The sequence below is a fragment of the Salvelinus namaycush genome, chromosome 15, assembly GCF_016432855.1.
Source record: "Salvelinus namaycush isolate Seneca chromosome 15, SaNama_1.0, whole genome shotgun sequence".
In the NCBI taxonomy this organism is placed as follows: domain Eukaryota; kingdom Metazoa; phylum Chordata; class Actinopteri; order Salmoniformes; family Salmonidae; genus Salvelinus; species Salvelinus namaycush.
In genome coordinates, this window is record NC_052321.1 from 38868310 (window position 1) to 38886312 (window position 18003).

Genomic DNA, 18003 nt, shown 5'->3' on the forward strand with positions numbered 1-18003 from the left:
AGATATTTATGATGTTTTGGATTTTCCTGAAATAAAATAAATAAAAGGTCCTTTGGGGGAAGAATGTTCGGCATACCTTCAAAGTCTGTATTCAACATTACTATTGAGAAACGATTGATTCAAGTTTAAGAAAACGTGTGACATTTTGGCTTTACCCTGGGCATCTTTTAGGCCCTACCCTGGGCATCTTTTTGCCTTTACCCTGGGCATCTTTTAGGCCCTACCCTGGGCATCTTTTAGGCCTTACCCTGGGCATCTTTTAGGCCCTACCCTGGGAATCTTTTAGGCCCTACCCTGGGCATCTTTTAGGCCTTATCTTGGGCATCTTTTAGGCCTTACCCTGGGCATCTTTTAGGCCTTACCCTGGGCATCTTTTAGGCCTTACCCTGGGCATCTTTTGGGCCTTACCCTGGGCATCTTTTGGGCCTTACCCTGGGCATCTTTTGGGCCTTACCCTGGGCATCTTTTGGGCATTACCCAGGGCATATTTTGGGCCTTACACAACGAGTCTATCGATGCTACAAAGCCAGTCTTGGTGTCATTTGAAACCTTACCGTGTGCTCTGAAATATGAGTAGTGTTAAAAATAACATTTCTTTACGGACAATTAAAAATATAAACGTAAATCTCTCAAAAGTACCCTTTTTGACACTATACTCCACATACTCCACATCTAATTTCCGGAGTGGGCTCTCTTTATACATATAATTTGGCATTACAATGCATTCGGAAAGTATTCAGACCCCTTGACTTTTTCCACATTTTGTTAAGTTACAGCCTTATTCTAAAATTGATTAAATATTTTTTTCCCCTCATCAATCTACACACAATACCCCATAATTACAAAGCAAAAACAGGTTGACATTTTTGCAAATGTATTAAAAATAAAAACTTAAATATCACATTTACATAAGTATTCAGACCCATTACGGAGTACTTTGTTGAAGCACATTTGGCAGCGATTACAGCCTTGAGTCTTCTTGGGTATGACTCTACAAGCTTGGCACACCTGTATTTGGAGAGTTTCTCCCATTCCTCTCTGTAGATCCTCTCAAGCTCTGTCAGGTTGGATGGGGAGCGTCGCTGTACAGCTATTTTCAGGTCTCTGCAGAGATGTTATATCAGGTTCATGTCTGGGCTCTGGCTGGGCCACTAAAGGACATTCAGAGACTTGTCCCGAAGCCACTCCTGCGTTGTCTTGGCTGTGTGCTTAGGGTCATTGTCCTGTTGGAAGGTGAACCTTCGCCCCAGTCTGAGGTCATGAGTGCTCTGGAGCAAGGATTTCTCTGTACTTTGCTACGTACATCTTTGCCTCGATCCTGAATCGTCTCCCAGGCCCTGCCGCTGAAATACATCCCCACAGCATGATGCTGCCACCACGGTTCACCATAGGGATGGTGCCAGGTTTCCTCCAGACGTGACGCTTGGCATTCAGGCCAAAGAGTTCAATCTGGTTTCGTCAGACCAGACAATCTTGTTTCTCAAGCAGAGATGGTTGTCCTTCTGAAAGGTTCTCCAATCTCCACAGAGTACTCTAGAGCTCTGTCAGAGTGACCATTGGGTTCTTGGTCACCTCCCTGAGCAAAGCCCTTCTCCCCTGATTGCTCAGTTCGGCCGGGCGGCCAGCTCTAGGAAGAGTCTTGGTGGTTCCAAACTTCTTCCATTTAAGAATGAAGGAGGCCACTGTGCTCTTGGGGACCTTCAATGCTACAGAAATGTTTTGGTACCCTTGCCAAGATCTGTGCCTCGACACAATCCTGTCTCGGAGCTCTATGGACAATTCCTTCGACCTCATGGCTTGGTTTTCGCTCTGACATGCACTGTCAACTGTGGGAACTTATATAGATAGACAAGTGTGAGCCTTTCCAAATCATGTCCAATCAATTGAATTTACCACAGGTGGACTCCAATCAAGTTGTAGAAACATCTCAAGGATGATTAATGGAATCAGGGTGCACTGGAGCTCCATTTCTAGTCTCATAGCAAAGTGTCTGAATACTTATGTAAATAAGGTATTTTTGTTTTTTAACATTTGGAAAAATTTATAAAAACCTGTTTTTGCATTGTCATTATGGGGTATTGTGTGTAGACTGCTGAGGGGAAAAAACTATATTTAATCAATTTCAGAATAAGGCTGAAAAGTAACAAAGTGTGGAAAAATTCAAGGGGTCTGAATACTTTCCGAAGGCACTGTATCGGCCATTAACCAATCACAGCCCTCCTTTAGTATTGCACATTCAGCAAATCACCCTTTCCTTTGAATCCATTTTCCCATTCATTGTGTTGGTTGTGCGCATAAAATGTAAAAACTTGCCATTCTGGCATGGAAATGCCCTGCAGTTTAATGTGTTAAAACTCAATTGAACTGGAGGAGCTGAAGGTAACAAACACTTAAGTTTCACAGACATTGGTTTGGTGTTTTTCCAGGTTTGAAAAATATACCATTAGATGCCTTTTAGAAACTCCAAGCAGTGAAATATATGAATGTCAAACACTTCTACGGAGACTAAAATGAGACCTTGTGTTAAGAGGATTTGAAAAATAATTTATATTTATCTCTTGGAGGAAAACCTCTTTGTGATTCAATGAGACGAGAGGAGAGAGCTCCTCTGATTGCTCATCTTGTTGTGACTGTGTGTATGTACCTCTCTGTGTATGTGTGCCTAATATTGTGTAAGTAACTCTCTGTGTGTGTGTGTGTGTGTGTGTGTCTCTCTCTCTCTCTCTTCAGCCCGAGGTCGAACTAATCACGGAGCAGCAAAGTGCAACCCACCAGAGCAGACACGGCTGTTAGACGAGGATTATCTAGGCATCAATATTTTATTTACCCGCTACAGAAATCTTTCAAACTCTCTCAAACAGGGAGAGATCACCCCCCGAGGCATCCAACCTCAGTCTCCGCGTACCTGAATAAACCAGAAGAATCATTCAACCCAGCGACAGGGGAGCAGGGAGAAATCAAACGTATAAATATGCAACAATGGAAACAGAGACTTGCTCTCCTGTTTAACACGTAGAATAAAACAGAATAGTTAAGATGAAGACTTAACAGACAGATCAGACGAAAGTAGCATACAAAGTAGCTTCCCACTAATCAGTTATCATCTCATGTAACAGACAACCTGGCTTCCAGTTTGTTCTCATGTTCACATTTAGAGTAGTTATTGAGTGTTATAATGGTGGTGGAGTGGCGATAGTACAGAATACTGATGCAGGCTCACTTGGATGTTGAGTGGGGGTATGATAGGTGACTTTTGCGCGCTACCTTCAATTTGAGATCCTTCCTCTTGGCTCCTCTCGGTTAACATTAATGTGCATTAAAAGGTACACTTAGCTAAAGCATCATTTGTTTACACTCCAGCTCCACAGCATTTTGAATAAAATAGAAAAAAGAGAACCCTGGCCCTGACTCTGTGAGCTAGTTCTTCAGAGACCAACTAAACACATTTACCTATGAAACCATATTCCGCTCAGGCCTTACGCGTCGTCTCCACCGTTTGATGTAGAAAATACGCATAACCAACTCAGTGTGACAATTCTTCAAAACTCCCGATCAAATTACAAAGGTACATGGATGATATATGGTGCAAGGGGAGAAAAGGAACACTTACGTGTGGTGTGTTCCGAAAGCAATATCCAGTTTGGCCTGTTAGGAGACAAACAGGAAATCCAAATGAACACTGGTGAGGCACTGGGATGGCTCATTAGGATAATGCATTACAGTTGGCTGGCTAGCAGTAAGAGACTGCTTTTTGGCGATTAGGTAAATTACTTAACTTCAAAAACTTTTACAGAAGACTGTGATTTAAATAATACCTCAAAATAGGTCAAGAATGAAAGAATAGGAGAATGGAGCAGAAGAAATAGGCTTTTTTGATTCGTTTGAGTTTATGTTGGGAGTCGATGTCTCTCTCTGGTGGGATACGGTGTAAATTACAATGTGACACAATGTTGTGAATATTTTTATGGGAAACAAGGGCAAGAGGAGAGTGAGAGGAAGGTACAGGAGAAGTAGGCATGAGGAAAGTAAGTTGAGATAAGAGGGGAAGCCCGGAAGAAGGGCAAGTAAAAAAAGAGAGGTTGCAGAGGAGGAGAAAAAGACAAGAAGGTTAGAGATGTGTTACCTGGCAGAAGCGGACTTGACTGTACGGCTGGGCTTGCTGGAGCAGACGGGCCTTGGCCTCTCTCTTGTCTCCGTGGACAATCAGAACAGGCTTGTCTCTGTAGAACAGACAGGCCAGGGCGTCACCTTCACCAGTAGTAATAGTAGCAGGGTTTAAACACATCAAATGACATTTTATTGGTCGAGCACACATACTTTGCAGATGTTATCACGGGTGTAGCGAAATGCTTATGTTACTAGCTCCAACAGTGCAGTAATACCTAACAATATACGCAAATCCCCCCAAAATAAAAGGAATTAAGAAATATAGAAATACTAGAACAAGCAATGTCAGAGTCTGGAAAATAAATATATACACTACCGTTCAAAAGGTTAGGGTCACTTAGAAATATATCTTAGTTTTGGAAAGAAAAGCACATTTTTTGTCCATTAAAATAACATAAAATGTACAGAAATACAGAAATCTACATAGGGGTACAGAGGCCCATTATCAGCAACCATCACTTCTGTGCTCCAATGGCACGTTGTGTTAGCTAAGTTTATCATTTTAAAAGGCTAATTGATCATTAGAAAACCCTTTTGCAATTATGTTAGCACAGCTGAAAACTGTTGTTCTGATTAAAGTAGCAATAAAACTGGCCTTCTTTAGACTAGTTGAGTATCTGGAGCATCAGCATTTGTGGGTTCGATTACAGGCTTAAAATGGCCAGAAACAAATAACTTTCTTCTGAAACTCGCTGTGTACTACGCCTCACAAGTCCTCAACTGGCAGCTTCATTAAATAGTACCCGCAAAACACCAGCGTCAACGTCAACAGTGAAAAGGCGACTCCGGGATGCTGGCCTGAGACCTGAGTAGTGACCTGATGATCATTAGCAAGTTAGCAACACATGTCCAGAGTGCATAAGAAGAGATTACGGTGACTCAACGGTCACCTAGGATTTTACTGCGGTCATGACTAATGACTGCCGGTGTGGCGGTAATATGGTCACTGCAACAGCTCTAATCTTGACTTGGAAGAGTTCCAGTGTTGGATAGCCATAGCCAGCTAAGCAACATGGCATCACTCTCTGTTTGAGCCAGGTGTTTGAGTAGGTTAAACGAGCTAGCTGCATTAGCTATCTAAGTAAGTGAATGTGAAAGTGACAAAATACTAAATAGAGCTAGCTCTCTCTCGCTACTCTTACATGTTAAACTGTTCAACTATTCTCGTTCTCTCTCCGAGTCAAATACTCACCACTTTGTATGCATTGCAGTGCTGGCTAGCTGTAGCTTATGTTTTCAGTACTACATTCATTCTCTAATCCTTTGATTGGGTGGACAACATGTCAGTTCATGCTGCAAGAACTGATAGGTTGGAGAACGTGGTCCGGAACGTGTCATGATTACTGTGTAAGTCTATGGAGGACGAAAACGAACTGTCCTCCGGCTACACCATGGTGCTACCCTACAGAGTGCTATTGAGGCTATTGTAGACCATTGTAAAACAGTGTGTTTTAATCAATTATTTGCTGACGTGAATATATTTAGTATAGTTTTATTTTAAAAAGATAACTTTAATGTTTCACTATTTTTAAAAATTCTGAAATTCACTGAGGATGACAGTCCCTTTCCTCCACAGGTTGCAAGCCATTGGTTGAAATTCTCCCGGAGAATTGGATGTTTTCGTCGGTTCGGCGTCCTTACACTAGCAAATCATGAGCCGATCACCACAGAATGCAGGTGTGTTCCCAAACCATATCGTTGGTGCTGTCTTTCGTGGGGAAAGGCACCACATCTCAGTATGGAGCACATTTCACAATGCATGTATCATCTTAGCTGGTAACTTTATTCCTTGTGACAGGTACATTTACTGCAGCATTAACCAGGTTTCCATCCAACCTTTTTAATGTCAGATAAAAAAACGTCCTGACAGGCCTGATGGAAACAGAAAATGTGTGTGTAAACTTATCAAATGTCGGCAAAACAAAATACGCAAGACGAGGTGGGTTATTTTGTGTCGGTAAAATTACTAATGCGAGAAAGGTCAGTGGAAGCGCTTTTATGCGTAAATATTAATATAATAACCCTCATATGGAAGTAAACTTGGAGTCATAAAATGACATGTGTGGTCCTCCCACTACAGATTAAATAAATTAGGAACTTCACAGAGTGGTGAAAGTGCATGTTGAGGAGCTTGATTCCCCTTTCCAATAAATATTGAGGGTCTTATTCTGGTGAAATGATCATCATGCTTGGCTGCCGTTTGACACATGAAAATAATCTCGCTCTTTAGTCCATAATAATCTCATGTAGGCTATACGCGCACGTGCCAATACCGGAGTGGGCACACTCGCTATATAACGCAACATTGTTTTGTGAGAAAACCATTAGTTGATTTGAAAATGCGATGGAAACATGGGAATTTAACTGCAAAAAGCTATTTTTATGTGTACTACGTCATCGCGCACAATTCTTTTATCTGCAAAAAGTCAATTTGATGGAAACATCTCTGGTAGGAAAAGGTCCATATTGTTTTCTTGCGGATTTTAGAATATTCGCATGAAATATGGCGCCAATTGGATGGAAACCTAGCTATAGCCTATGTTACAATAATATTAGGCCTAATATATCTAAATGATAGATTAATATGAATGAAAGTCTCATTTACACATCTCCATCTGGCTTTCTGGGGTCACCTTATATGAATTGCAGGATGGGCCACGGGGTGTTTCTTTTCGGTTCTGGGGGTGTTGGAACCGAATCAGATGATTGTCTGCTGTATATAGTTTGAGCTTAACAAAGAGTAGGGCATTACCTGAACTCAGGCGGGTACTGCTGCAACATCCAGGCAATGTCAAAGCAGTAGTTGAACTACAAAAGAAAGGACAGGGAACATAACTAAAACAGGCAAACTGTCTTTCATCTCCTTGAGTCAACCGAGCAACATACTTCAGTACTAGTGCAACTCAATGATCTCATACCTGCACAGATTCCTTCAGTGTCCCGAACAAAGGGGAGAGGATTTCTGAAATAAGGACACAAAAACCCACTGATGATTACCTGGCGAGTCATACAAGTCTCGACTGTCAACACAGAAATGAGAGCAGAGAGAGTATTCATTCACCTTTGATGTGCAGAGCCCCAGTGTTGTACCTCTTCTCCAGCCCTGTGACCTTGTTGAGGTAGAACCTGTAGGTGTCATTGACAGGAGGCACGCTAGTCTCAAAGAAGTCATCTGGTTCGTCTATGTAGTAGGTTCTGCCATGGGGGCTGGGAGGCCTTTCCGCCACCTTTGCCTTCTTCAGCTTGGGGCTCGACCTCTTGGGTGGTGGGTCTTTCTGTCCTGAACTTTGACCTTTAGCCTTATCATCGTCGTCATCATCATCATCACTGTCCGAGAGAGCCCAGCCGGAAATTGAATCATCATCCTTCTTCCTCTTACCAGCCAGAAAGGGTCTGGATTGGTTGGATTCATACTTTACTGGCTTCAATTGGCTGGCCTGGGATGCCTGTCTGGCCTCAGAGCCAATAGAGAGGGGGGGGGCAGCAGTCACTGTGTCAGATTTAGGTTCAGGTTTCACCTCTATGGAAGGTGGAGGATCAGGATCATGTTTGGGTTGGTGGAAGTTGGAGGCTATCTTGGGGGAGTTGTGGTTAGAGACTGAAGATGTGTGTTGGTCAGGCGGGGGGCTGCCAAACAACAGAGGGCTGTTGTTGTTGTTTGAGGCAGAAGGGAGTGGGTCATCGTTGTCGTCATCGCTGCTGGAGAGTGTCCATTTCCCGTGCTGACTCGCCTGTGACATTTCTGATCTGCGAGAGGTGAGAGGTCAACGTTAATTGGTCATGGTCAGAAGTTCGCAACAGGAGGCCCATGGTTGCCAGCTTCACAATCAAAGGAACAATTGGTTACTGATCTACTGTCTGTTTTGTCCCCCCCGAGTTAATTATATTATGTTTAGGATTGAGGTGAAAGGCTGATCCTAGAACTGTGGTTCGGGGCCACATATATAGGGCAAGTATATGTTATCGACATAACTTGGCCTTTACCACTACTGGTATAGAGGTCGACCGATTAATCGGAATGGCCGATTAATTAGGGCCGATATCAAGTTTTCATAACAATCAGAAATCAGTATTTTTGGACACCGATTTGGCCGATTAAAAAAAAAATATATATATATTTTTTTTTACACCTTTATTTAACTAGGCAAGTCAGTTAAGAACACATTCTTATTTTCAATGACGGCCTAGGAACGGTGGGTTAACTGTCTTGTTCAGGGGAAGAACGACTGATTTTTACCTTGTCAGCTCAGGGATTAGTTTTTGCAACCTTCCGGTTACTAGTCCAACGCTCTAACCACCTGCCTTACATTGCACTCCACGAGGAGCCTGTGTGGCAGGCTGACTACCTGTTACGCGAGGGCAGCAAGAAGCCAAGGTAAGTTGCTAGCTAGCATTAAACTTATAAAAAACAATCAATCTTCACATAATCACTAGTTAACTACACATGGTTGATGATATTACTAGTTTATCTAGCGTGTCCTGCGTTGCATATAATCGATGCGGTGCCTGTTAATTTCTCATCGAATCACATCCTACTTCGCCAAACGGGTGATAATTTAGCACTGTCGTTGCACCAAACCTAACCATAAACATCAATGCCTTTCTTTAAAATCAATACACAAGTATATATTTTTAAACCTGCATATTTAGTTAATATTGCCTGCTAACATGAATTTCTTTTATCTAGGGAAATTCTGTCACTTCTCTTGCGTTCTGTGCAAGCAGTTAGGGTATATGCAGCAGTTTGGGCCGCCTGGCTCGTTGCGAACTGTGTGTAGTCCATTTATTCCTAACAAAGACCGTAATTAATTTGCCAGAATTGTACATAATATTGAAGGTTGTACAATGTAACAGCAATATTTAGATTTAGGGATGCCACCCGTTAGATAAAATACGGAACGGTTCCGTATTTCACTGAAAGAATAAACGTTTTGTTTTCGAAATGATAGTTTCCGGATTCTACCATATTTATGACCAAAGGCTCGTATTTCTGTGTGTTATTATGTTATAATTAAGTCTATGATTTGATATTTGATAGAGCAGTCTGACTGAGCGATGGTAGGCAGCAGCAGGCTCGTAAGCATTCATTCAAACAGCACTTTCGAGGGTTTGCCAGCAGCTCTTCGCAATGCTTCAAGCATTGTGCTGTTTATGACTTCAAGCCTATCAACTCCCGAGATGAGGCTGGTGTAACCGATGTGAAATGGCTAGCTAGTTAGCGGGGTGCGCGCTAACAGCGATTCAATCGGTGACGTCACTCGCTCTGAGACTTGGAGTAGTTGTTCCCCTTGCTCTGCAAGGGCCGCGGCTTTTGTGGAGCGATGGGTAACGATGCTTCGAGGGTGGCTGTTGTCGATGTGTTCCTGGTTCGAGCCCAGGTAGGGGCGAGGAGAGGGACGGAAGCTATACTGTTACACTGGCAATACTAAAGTGCCTATAAGAACATCCAATAGTCAAATATATATGAAATACAAATGGTATAGAGAGAAATAGTCCTATAATTCCTATAGTAACTACAACCTAAAACTTCTTACCTGGGAATATTGAAGACTCATGTTAAAAGGAACCACCAGCTTTCATATGTTCTCATGTTCTGAGCAAGGAACTTAAACGTTAGCTTTTTTACATGGCACATATTGCAATTTTACTTTCTTGTCCAACACTTTGTTTTTGCATTATTTAAACCAAATTGAACATGTTTCATTATTTATTTGAGGCTAAATTGATTTTATTGATGTATTATATTAAGTTAAAATAAGTGTTCATTCAGTATTGTTGTAATTGTCATTATTACAAATAAATAAATCGGCCGATTAATCGGTATCGGCTTTTTTTGGTCCTCCAATAATCGGTATGGCGTTGAAAAATCATAATCGGTCAACCTCTAATACATACTACAGCAGGGTATGACTATGATAGCCATTACACTAGTCATGGGGAAGATATCCCCAGAGGTCGACTGGATATTCTCCAATAATTCAGCCTCTAATTATTAGAAGGGAAATACTGTAACGTTACTATAACTGCCAACGTAAACTCACGTAAACTCGTACATCGCCTTGGTCCGTACAATTGCCCTTATTTTAGCGCCCCAAAAACGTAATACTTCCAGATCAACTGTAATGTCAATACCAGTGTAAAGCACAATTTCTCCCCTTTCCAACAGAATCGATTACATGACCTAAACGCTGCCCGTTTCTGTATAATTCAAGCAGGCAATGAGCCCCGTCGGGTCTTTTTATAAATGGCGGGTGGGGAAGCGAAACTAATGCGTGATAGTGAGAAGGAGAGATGTTGTGTGGGAAAATTGCTTTTTTTCACTCGATCTGTCCAACTTATCACCTTATCGCTTCTAAAATGTAAATAAACCACTATAAAGAGCTTATTTAATGTGTCATTACATACCTATTTGAAGGTTTGTGTCGAATTTGAATCGGGTTTTTAGGGCGGTGCTAAAGTGATCTTAGAAGTAAACAGCGGCTTTGAGAATGATGATCGCATGCAATGATGACGCAAAAAATGACTAGGTATCCCCCTTACCCCGTCACTGTTCATTTCTTGTTTTTAAACGATGAGAGAAGTGCTACACCTGGTGGAGAGAGATTGTAAGACAGAAATAGTTGCTTTATGCGGGTCCGTTTTTTCAACTTTTCTCCAATCCTATAGACCAATTACCATGTCGATCAACGCTTGAATAGAAACCTAGTTCACACCCCCGATTTTGAAGTCAACACAGTTGCTACAGTCCCATTAGTTTTCTTTGTAGCCTCTTTTGAATGTTGCGGTTGCGCACATTTGTACGGAATGGGGTGAGTTTACGTTACATTGAAAGAGATTGCACTGTACAGCAAAGTGTCAGTGCCACACAGACTTTAATAAAACACATATAACTCACAAATACACTGAACTGTTTTGTAAACCGTACACGCCCACTTAGTTTCTAGGCACATTCTTGCAAAAAAAGATAATGAGAAAATAGCTTTCAAAGTCAAACTACATAAAAACTACATGCAAAACTAATTGCAAGTAATGATTTAACTAGCCAGCCAGCAAGAAGGATGTCATTAACAACTCAATGATGTGGTGGCGCGAAATACTCACTGCCAGGAGTTGAATTGTTGCAGTTACGGGTTAGACAAATTTCTCAAAAGATATTGCTAAAACAATGCATAAATCTTTGATCTAATACCAGGAACGTGAATACTTCCAACGTAAGTGGCTTATTGCGTAACCCAATCTGATAGCTATGTAATATATTATTGAATGATAAATGTTTCGATTTTTCGAAGCGTCTCGTTGTCATGTTTTGCTAAACAGTGTACTGAAACGTCCATCCCCAGCGAAACATGAAGTAAGTAATATTAGTTCCTATCTCGTGACGCGAGCTGACTTTTAGCCCAATCGCTTTTCACGACACTGAAAAAGGCTACATGGTCAATCTGACATCTGCAGTGGCCTTACAAGGCTCTGCAGGTGAATCCGATTAATGCAGTGGCCCCACAGCAATCACCTTGCATTGCCAGATCAAGCAAACATGGGCTTTAAAGCATTTACTGTGATTCAGCTTCAGCAGAAGTAAGGCGTCCGCATTGTTAAACCAAGTTATGCCCGATGTCCAGCAGTTGCATATGCGTTTTGTTTTTCCGGAAGTCTAACCCACATTTTCAGTACTTGAGGTGAAGGGAGAGGTATAACTGGGACCAAAATACTGTCTTCTCCAGCAGGTGGCGTTCTTTCCGCTCCCAAAGCGAAGAGCTTTTTTATTGGGAGGTCAGTAACCACGTTTCCATCCACAGTTTTTATGCAAGTAATTACGTATTTGGATCTACTTCATTAAATGTTGGACAGTAGTTACATCTAATGGAAACAGGTTATTTTTACTTGAAATTATGACAGATTTACTTAATTTATTATTCAAGCACTATTAGAAATGATTGACAAAATGTAGGGCTATTTAAGTATTCATGTTTCTAACAACTTGGGTCAAATGCCTCAAATTAATCAATTACTCCTTTCCAATAAATATCAAAGGTCTTATTATGGTGACATGATGATCAATGCTTGGCTGTCTTTTGACAAATACAAATAATAATATTTTGTCCATAATAATCTCATTATGTAGTAGGCTACCCACACTGTATCTGCAAACTGTTGGCAAGAGCCTACATGCCAAGACCAGAGTGAGCACTATTGCTATATAACCAGTGGCGTGTATTCATGGATGCCAAGGGAAGCCAGGTTCCCCCCCCCCCCCCCCCCCAAATATCTTTTTAAATAATTAAAAACATTAAATAATTTATCTTTTGTGATAGGCGGAGACACAGGGGAACCCAAGAGCAGACTCAGACGAGGAAACGGGGATGAATGAACCAAGATGTTTATTGTAACACAGGGAGTAATGGAGTGCAGATTCAGTGAAGCTTGGATGAGTTGTAGAAAACCAGATGTGGAGACTGAGGTTGGAGTGAGCTGGGTAGAACCGGGTAAACAGGTCCAGAGGGGAATCCAAGGTAGTGGTGGTGAGCTAAATCCAGAACAGGGTAGTAGGGTGGTGAGATGTGGAACGGAAGACAGGAGCCAGAGAGGTAAACTGCAATGAGAGGATAAACAGCGTCAGGCAGGGAAACAGGCACAGCAGAGTAACAGGATCTTGAATACTCATAAATAGCTAGAAGAGTAAACTGACTGAGCAGAGATTACGATCTGGCAGAGTGGAAGTGGCAGGACTGAGTATTTGTAGAGGTCTTGATTATGGAACGAGTTGCAGCTGGTAGGGATCTGCTCTGACTCCAGCACACCTGTCTCCAACCACACAATCCCACAGAGAGGGAGAGAGAGCGAGTGTACTGGGGGAGTAACAGCAGGTCAAGAAGACACCGGATGAACACAAGAGGGTGTAGCAGGAGAAGATGTGACATTTCATCTCTCTGTGTTTCATAATTTTCCTTCAATTCGCAAGAGGCTGAACGTATCTCACCGGAGAATGCATCCGAGCGAGCATACAGTGCCCCTCTGTCGCTGTATGTGTATGCCATCTATCTGATGCTGTCTGGTCCAAAAGAGTATGACATTGTTGTCGACCGTAGCATTGAATGCAAGGGAAGCCAGATAGCATTTGGCCTCCCTTGATAAAACATTTTTTATAAAATAATAGCCAATCAGCACTGAGCTAAACTGAGTGAGCTCAACTGTGAATGGTCCTGGCACAACAAAAAAAGGTGTCAGGGGAAGCCAGTTTGGATGTGGTGTCACTCCAATCAAATTGCATCGAGAGCATATATCATTTACAGAAACAACTTGAATTGTTGCATCTCGTTGTATTGTTGTCCTCCAGTGACTAGCTAGCTAAAATAGGCCCTTTCCTAAATTAGCCATGGACGGAGATAGGGATTTAGACTTGTGGTTTTACTTTATTCTCTGTGCTGGCCAATGATTAGAACTGCGATTCTGATCCAACCATTAATTCGTACATTGTGCCCCTGGCCTGAGAGGATGGAAGTTCAATATGTAGCTAGATGTGGAAGACTAATGTTAACTAGCTAATGTTGCCCATGAAAGGAAGTTAGGCTAGCGAGTAAGCATTTTAGCCAGGTAGCCTAAGAATTTTTTTTTAAGCGTGAACTGTATGACAGAGTGATAGACCGTTTCGTCAACATGAAAGAGAGCAGGATGGCGTTGGCGTTTCTCTACAAGTAGGGTGAGTCAACATGTTTATTCTACATGCAGGAACGCGCACACACACTGAAATCAGAAACATGGACAGACATCATATTTAGCTTACGTTGATTGGACTAAATTGTTATTGGGATATTTTAGTTGTCACTGTATTAGACTAAGCCCCTGTTGGAGCCTATTTTTTTCCTATTCAATAAAAGAGGTAGGCCTACCTGTTTGACAGAAGCAATTATGCTATCCATAGATCTGTCAGTATAGCCAAATCCTCCAATACTGTCACCATGCACTCCTTATATACCTCCGTATCTCAAATCAAATTGTATTAGTCACATGCGCCGACTACAACAACAATTCACCTTACAGTGAATTGCTTAAGACTCTAATCAACAATGCAGTTTAAAAAATATGAATAGGAAATAAAAGGAACAAGTAATTAAAGAGCAGCAGTAAAATAACAATAGCGAGACTATATACAGGGGGTACCGGTACAGAGTCAATGTGTGGGGGCACCGGTTAGTCGAGGTAATTGAGGTAATATGTACATGTAGGTAGTGTTATTAAAGTGACTATGCATAGATAATAAGCTAGGAGTAGCAGCGGCGAAAAAGAGGGGGGGCAATGCAAATAGTCTGGGTAGCCATTTGATTAGATGTTCAGGAGTCTTATGGCTTGGGGGTAAAAGCTGTTTAGAAGCCTCTTGGACCAAGACTTGGCGCTCCAGTACCGCTTGCCGTGTGGTAACAGAGACAACAGTTTATGACGACAATTTTTAGGGCCTTCCTCTAACACCGCCTGGTATAGAGGTCCACGATGGGAGGAAGCTTGGCCCCAGTGATGTACTGGATCGTACGCACTACCCTCTGTAGTGCCTTGCGGTCGGGAGGCCGAGCAGTTGCCATACCAGGCAGTGATGCAACCAGTCAGTATGCTCTCGATGGTGCAGCTGTAGAACCTTTTGAGGATCTGAGGACACATGCCAAATCTTTTCAGTCTACTGAGGGGGAATAGGTTTTGTCGTACCCTCTTCACAACTGTCTTGGTATGCTTGGACCATGGTAGTTTGTTGGTGATGTGGACACCAAGGAACTTGATGCTCTCAACCTGCGCCACTACAGCCCCGTCGATGAGTATGGGGGCGTGCTCGGTCCTCCTTTTCCTGTAGTCAACAATCATCTCCTTTGTCTTGATCACGTTGAGGGAGAGGTTGTTGTCCTGGCACCACACGGCCAGGTCTCTGACCTCCTCCCTATAGGCTGTCTAGTCGTTGTCGGTGATCAGGCCTACCACTGTTTTGTCATCGGCAAACTTAATGATGGTGTTCGAGTCGCGCCTGGCCATGCAGTCATGAGTGAACAGGGAGTACAGGAGGGTACTGAGCACGCACCCGAGAGGCCCCTGTGTTGAGGATTGGTGTGGCGGATGTGTTGTTACCTACCCTTACCACCTGGGGGCGGCCCGTCAGGAAGTCCAGAATCCAGTTGCAGAGGGCTTGGTGTGTTTGGTTAAATGTAGGGCTCAAATTGAGTGAGGGTATGCCATACCCTTCTTTAAAAGGGGGAAAAGGATTGTTAACTTTATATTTTGAAATAAATAAAAAGTTTCCAGATAATATGAAGCGTTCTATACTTATTTCTGTGATGCCTTATGCTAGAAGCAAAGTTTGAAATGGCCACAAAGTAAGTGACTTATGCATATGGGTATACAGTGCCTACAGAAAGTATTCAGACCCCTTGACTTTTTCCACATTTTGTTACGTTGGCCTTATTCTAAAATTGATTAAATAAAAACATTTCCTCAGCAATCTACACACATAATACCCCATAATGACAAAGCGAAACCAGGTTTAGACATTTTAGCAAATGTATTAAAAATAAAACAGAAATGCCTTATTTACATAAGTATTCAGACTCTTTGCTATGAGACTTGAAATTGAGCTCAGGTGCATCCTGTTTCCATTGATCATCCTTGATGTTTCTTCAACTTTATTGGAGTCCACCTGTTGTAAATTCAATTGATTGTACATGATTTGGAAAGGCACACATTTGTCTATATTAGGTCCCAACATTGACAGTGCATGTCAGAGCAAAAACCAAGCTATGAGGTCGAAGGAATTGCCCATAGAGCTCTGAGACAGGATTGTGTCGAGGCAGAGATCTGGGGAAAATGAGCATTCGGAGGAGGAGGGTCTTGGTCAGGGAGGTGACAAAGAACATGATGGTCACTCTGACAGCTCTAGAGTTCCTCTTTGGAGATGGTAGAACCTTCGAGAAGGACAACCATCTCTGCAGCGCTCCACCAATCAGGCCTTTATGGTAGAGTGGACAGACAGAAGCCACTCCTCAGTAAAAGCCACATGACAGTCCGCTTGGAGTTTGCAAAAAAGGCACCTAAAGACTCTCAGAACATGAGAAACAAGATTCTCTGGTCAGATGAAACCAAGATATAACTCTTTGGCCTGAATGCCAAGCTTCACGTCTGGAGGAATCCTGGCACCATCCCTACGGTGAAGCATAGTGGTGGCAGCATCATGCTATGGAGATGTTTTTCAGAGGCAGGGACTGGGAGACTAGTCAGGATTGAGGAAAAGATTAACGGAATGTAAAAGGCGGATACCTAGTCAGTTGTACAAATGAATGCCTTCAACTAAAATGTGTCTTTCGCCTTTAACCCAACCCTTCTGAATCAGAGAGGTGCGGGGGGCTGCCTTAATCGACATCCACGTCTTCGGCGCCCGGGGAACAGTAGCAAAGGACAGTGAGATCCTTAATGAAAACCTGCTCCAAAGCGCTCAGGACCTCAGACTGGGGCGAAGTTTCACCTTCTAACAGGACAATGACCCTTAGCACACAGCCAAGACAACGCAGGAGTGGCTTCGGGACAAGTCTCTGAATGTTCTTGAGTGGCCCAGCCAGAGCCCGGACTTCAACCCGATCGAACATCTCTGGAGAGACCTGAAAATACCTGTGAAACAACGCTCCCAATCCAACCTGACAGAGCTTGAGAGGATATGCAGAGAAGAATGGGAGAAACTCCCCAAATACAGGTGAGCTTGTTGCGTTATACCCAAGAAGGCTGTAATCGCTGCCAAAGGTGCTTCAACAAAGTACTGAGTATAGGGTCTGAATACTTATGTAAATGTGATATCAGTTTTTTTTTAAATGTACATTTGCAAACATTTCTAAACCTGATTTTGCTTTGTCATTATGGGGTATTGTGTGTAGATTGAGGGGGGGGAAACTATTAATACATTTTAGAATAAGGCTGTAACCTAATGATATGTGGAAAAAGTCAAGGGGTCTGAATACTTTCCGAATGCACTGTATTGATTCTGCTCTATGACATTCTGAAGCTGAGCTGCGGCCTTCAATATTCGAGGAGTCAAACAATTTACTTTGCTATTCTGTCTCTATTAATTGAGCTTTTCATTTTCTGAAAATAGGATGTTTAAACCCAGGCAGTTTTTATAGAAGCACTTCTGTTGGGTTAAGCAACGGATGAGTAGCCATGGGTTGAAGCTTACATTTTTCTGCCTCAGTTGAGCCTCTGTATGCGTGGAAAGGTAACTTGGAAGTGCCATACTTAGATTCATATGGATGTCTAATATTTGATTATTTGCAAACAGAAACGTTTTAGTTTCAAACAAGACATTGTGGTTTGACATTGGAGAAATATGGTAAATATGGTGATACCTATTTCTCTGTCCATTCTTCCCTGAAACTATCCACCTTTCTTTTGAGACTTTTTTCAGGGCGACATTTTCTCTTGGTTGCAAGCGGTCTTCCCACAATCAACGGACAAAGAAATATAAAAAACGACTTGTGATTTTATCAGTGTAATCAGACTGAAAATATTAGGATATGTTATTGACATTGAACTGATTATATAGCCTACTAATCAGATGTGTTAATTGTGTTTAATATGTAGTGTAGGCCAATGAATTGGGCTGCTATTATGTTGTTCTATGTTGACTATTAGGCCAAACCTAATGCTTAGACCTGCTGCCCTACACTATTCAGGTTTAGCGGGTGGTACTTTTTCCACCACTATCAAACAGGTAACCAAAATGTAACGTGATTGACCACACACTACCGCACAGTAGGTGGCGGCATGCACAAACAAAATGTGCAAACACCATGATACCGAAGAAGAAGAACAGGTAAC

At 42.3% G+C, this 18003-nt stretch overlaps 1 protein-coding gene across 2 annotated transcripts in view; it reads right to left on the minus strand.

The window, feature by feature from the left end:
* The window catches only part of tdp1 (tyrosyl-DNA phosphodiesterase 1), a 79083-nt gene extending 67594 nt beyond the window's left edge, over positions 1-11489 (minus strand). Inside the window, exons 1-6 of one of the 2 annotated variants that reach the window (XM_039009034.1) lie at positions 11269-11489; positions 7229-7914; positions 7086-7129; positions 6920-6975; positions 4124-4220; positions 3611-3645 (exon numbers count right to left, since the gene is read on the minus strand). In XM_039009034.1, coding sequence (XP_038864962.1) covers positions 3611-3645; positions 4124-4220; positions 6920-6975; positions 7086-7129; positions 7229-7907 — 911 coding nt within the window. In that variant the 5' untranslated portion in view covers positions 7908-7914; positions 11269-11489. Of the gene's footprint in view, positions 1-3610; positions 3646-4123; positions 4221-6919; positions 6976-7085; positions 7130-7228; positions 7980-11268 lie in introns of those variants that run through there. The other variant, XM_039009035.1, reaches the window with a different exon arrangement.
* Positions 11490-18003: the final 6514 nt, after the last annotated feature.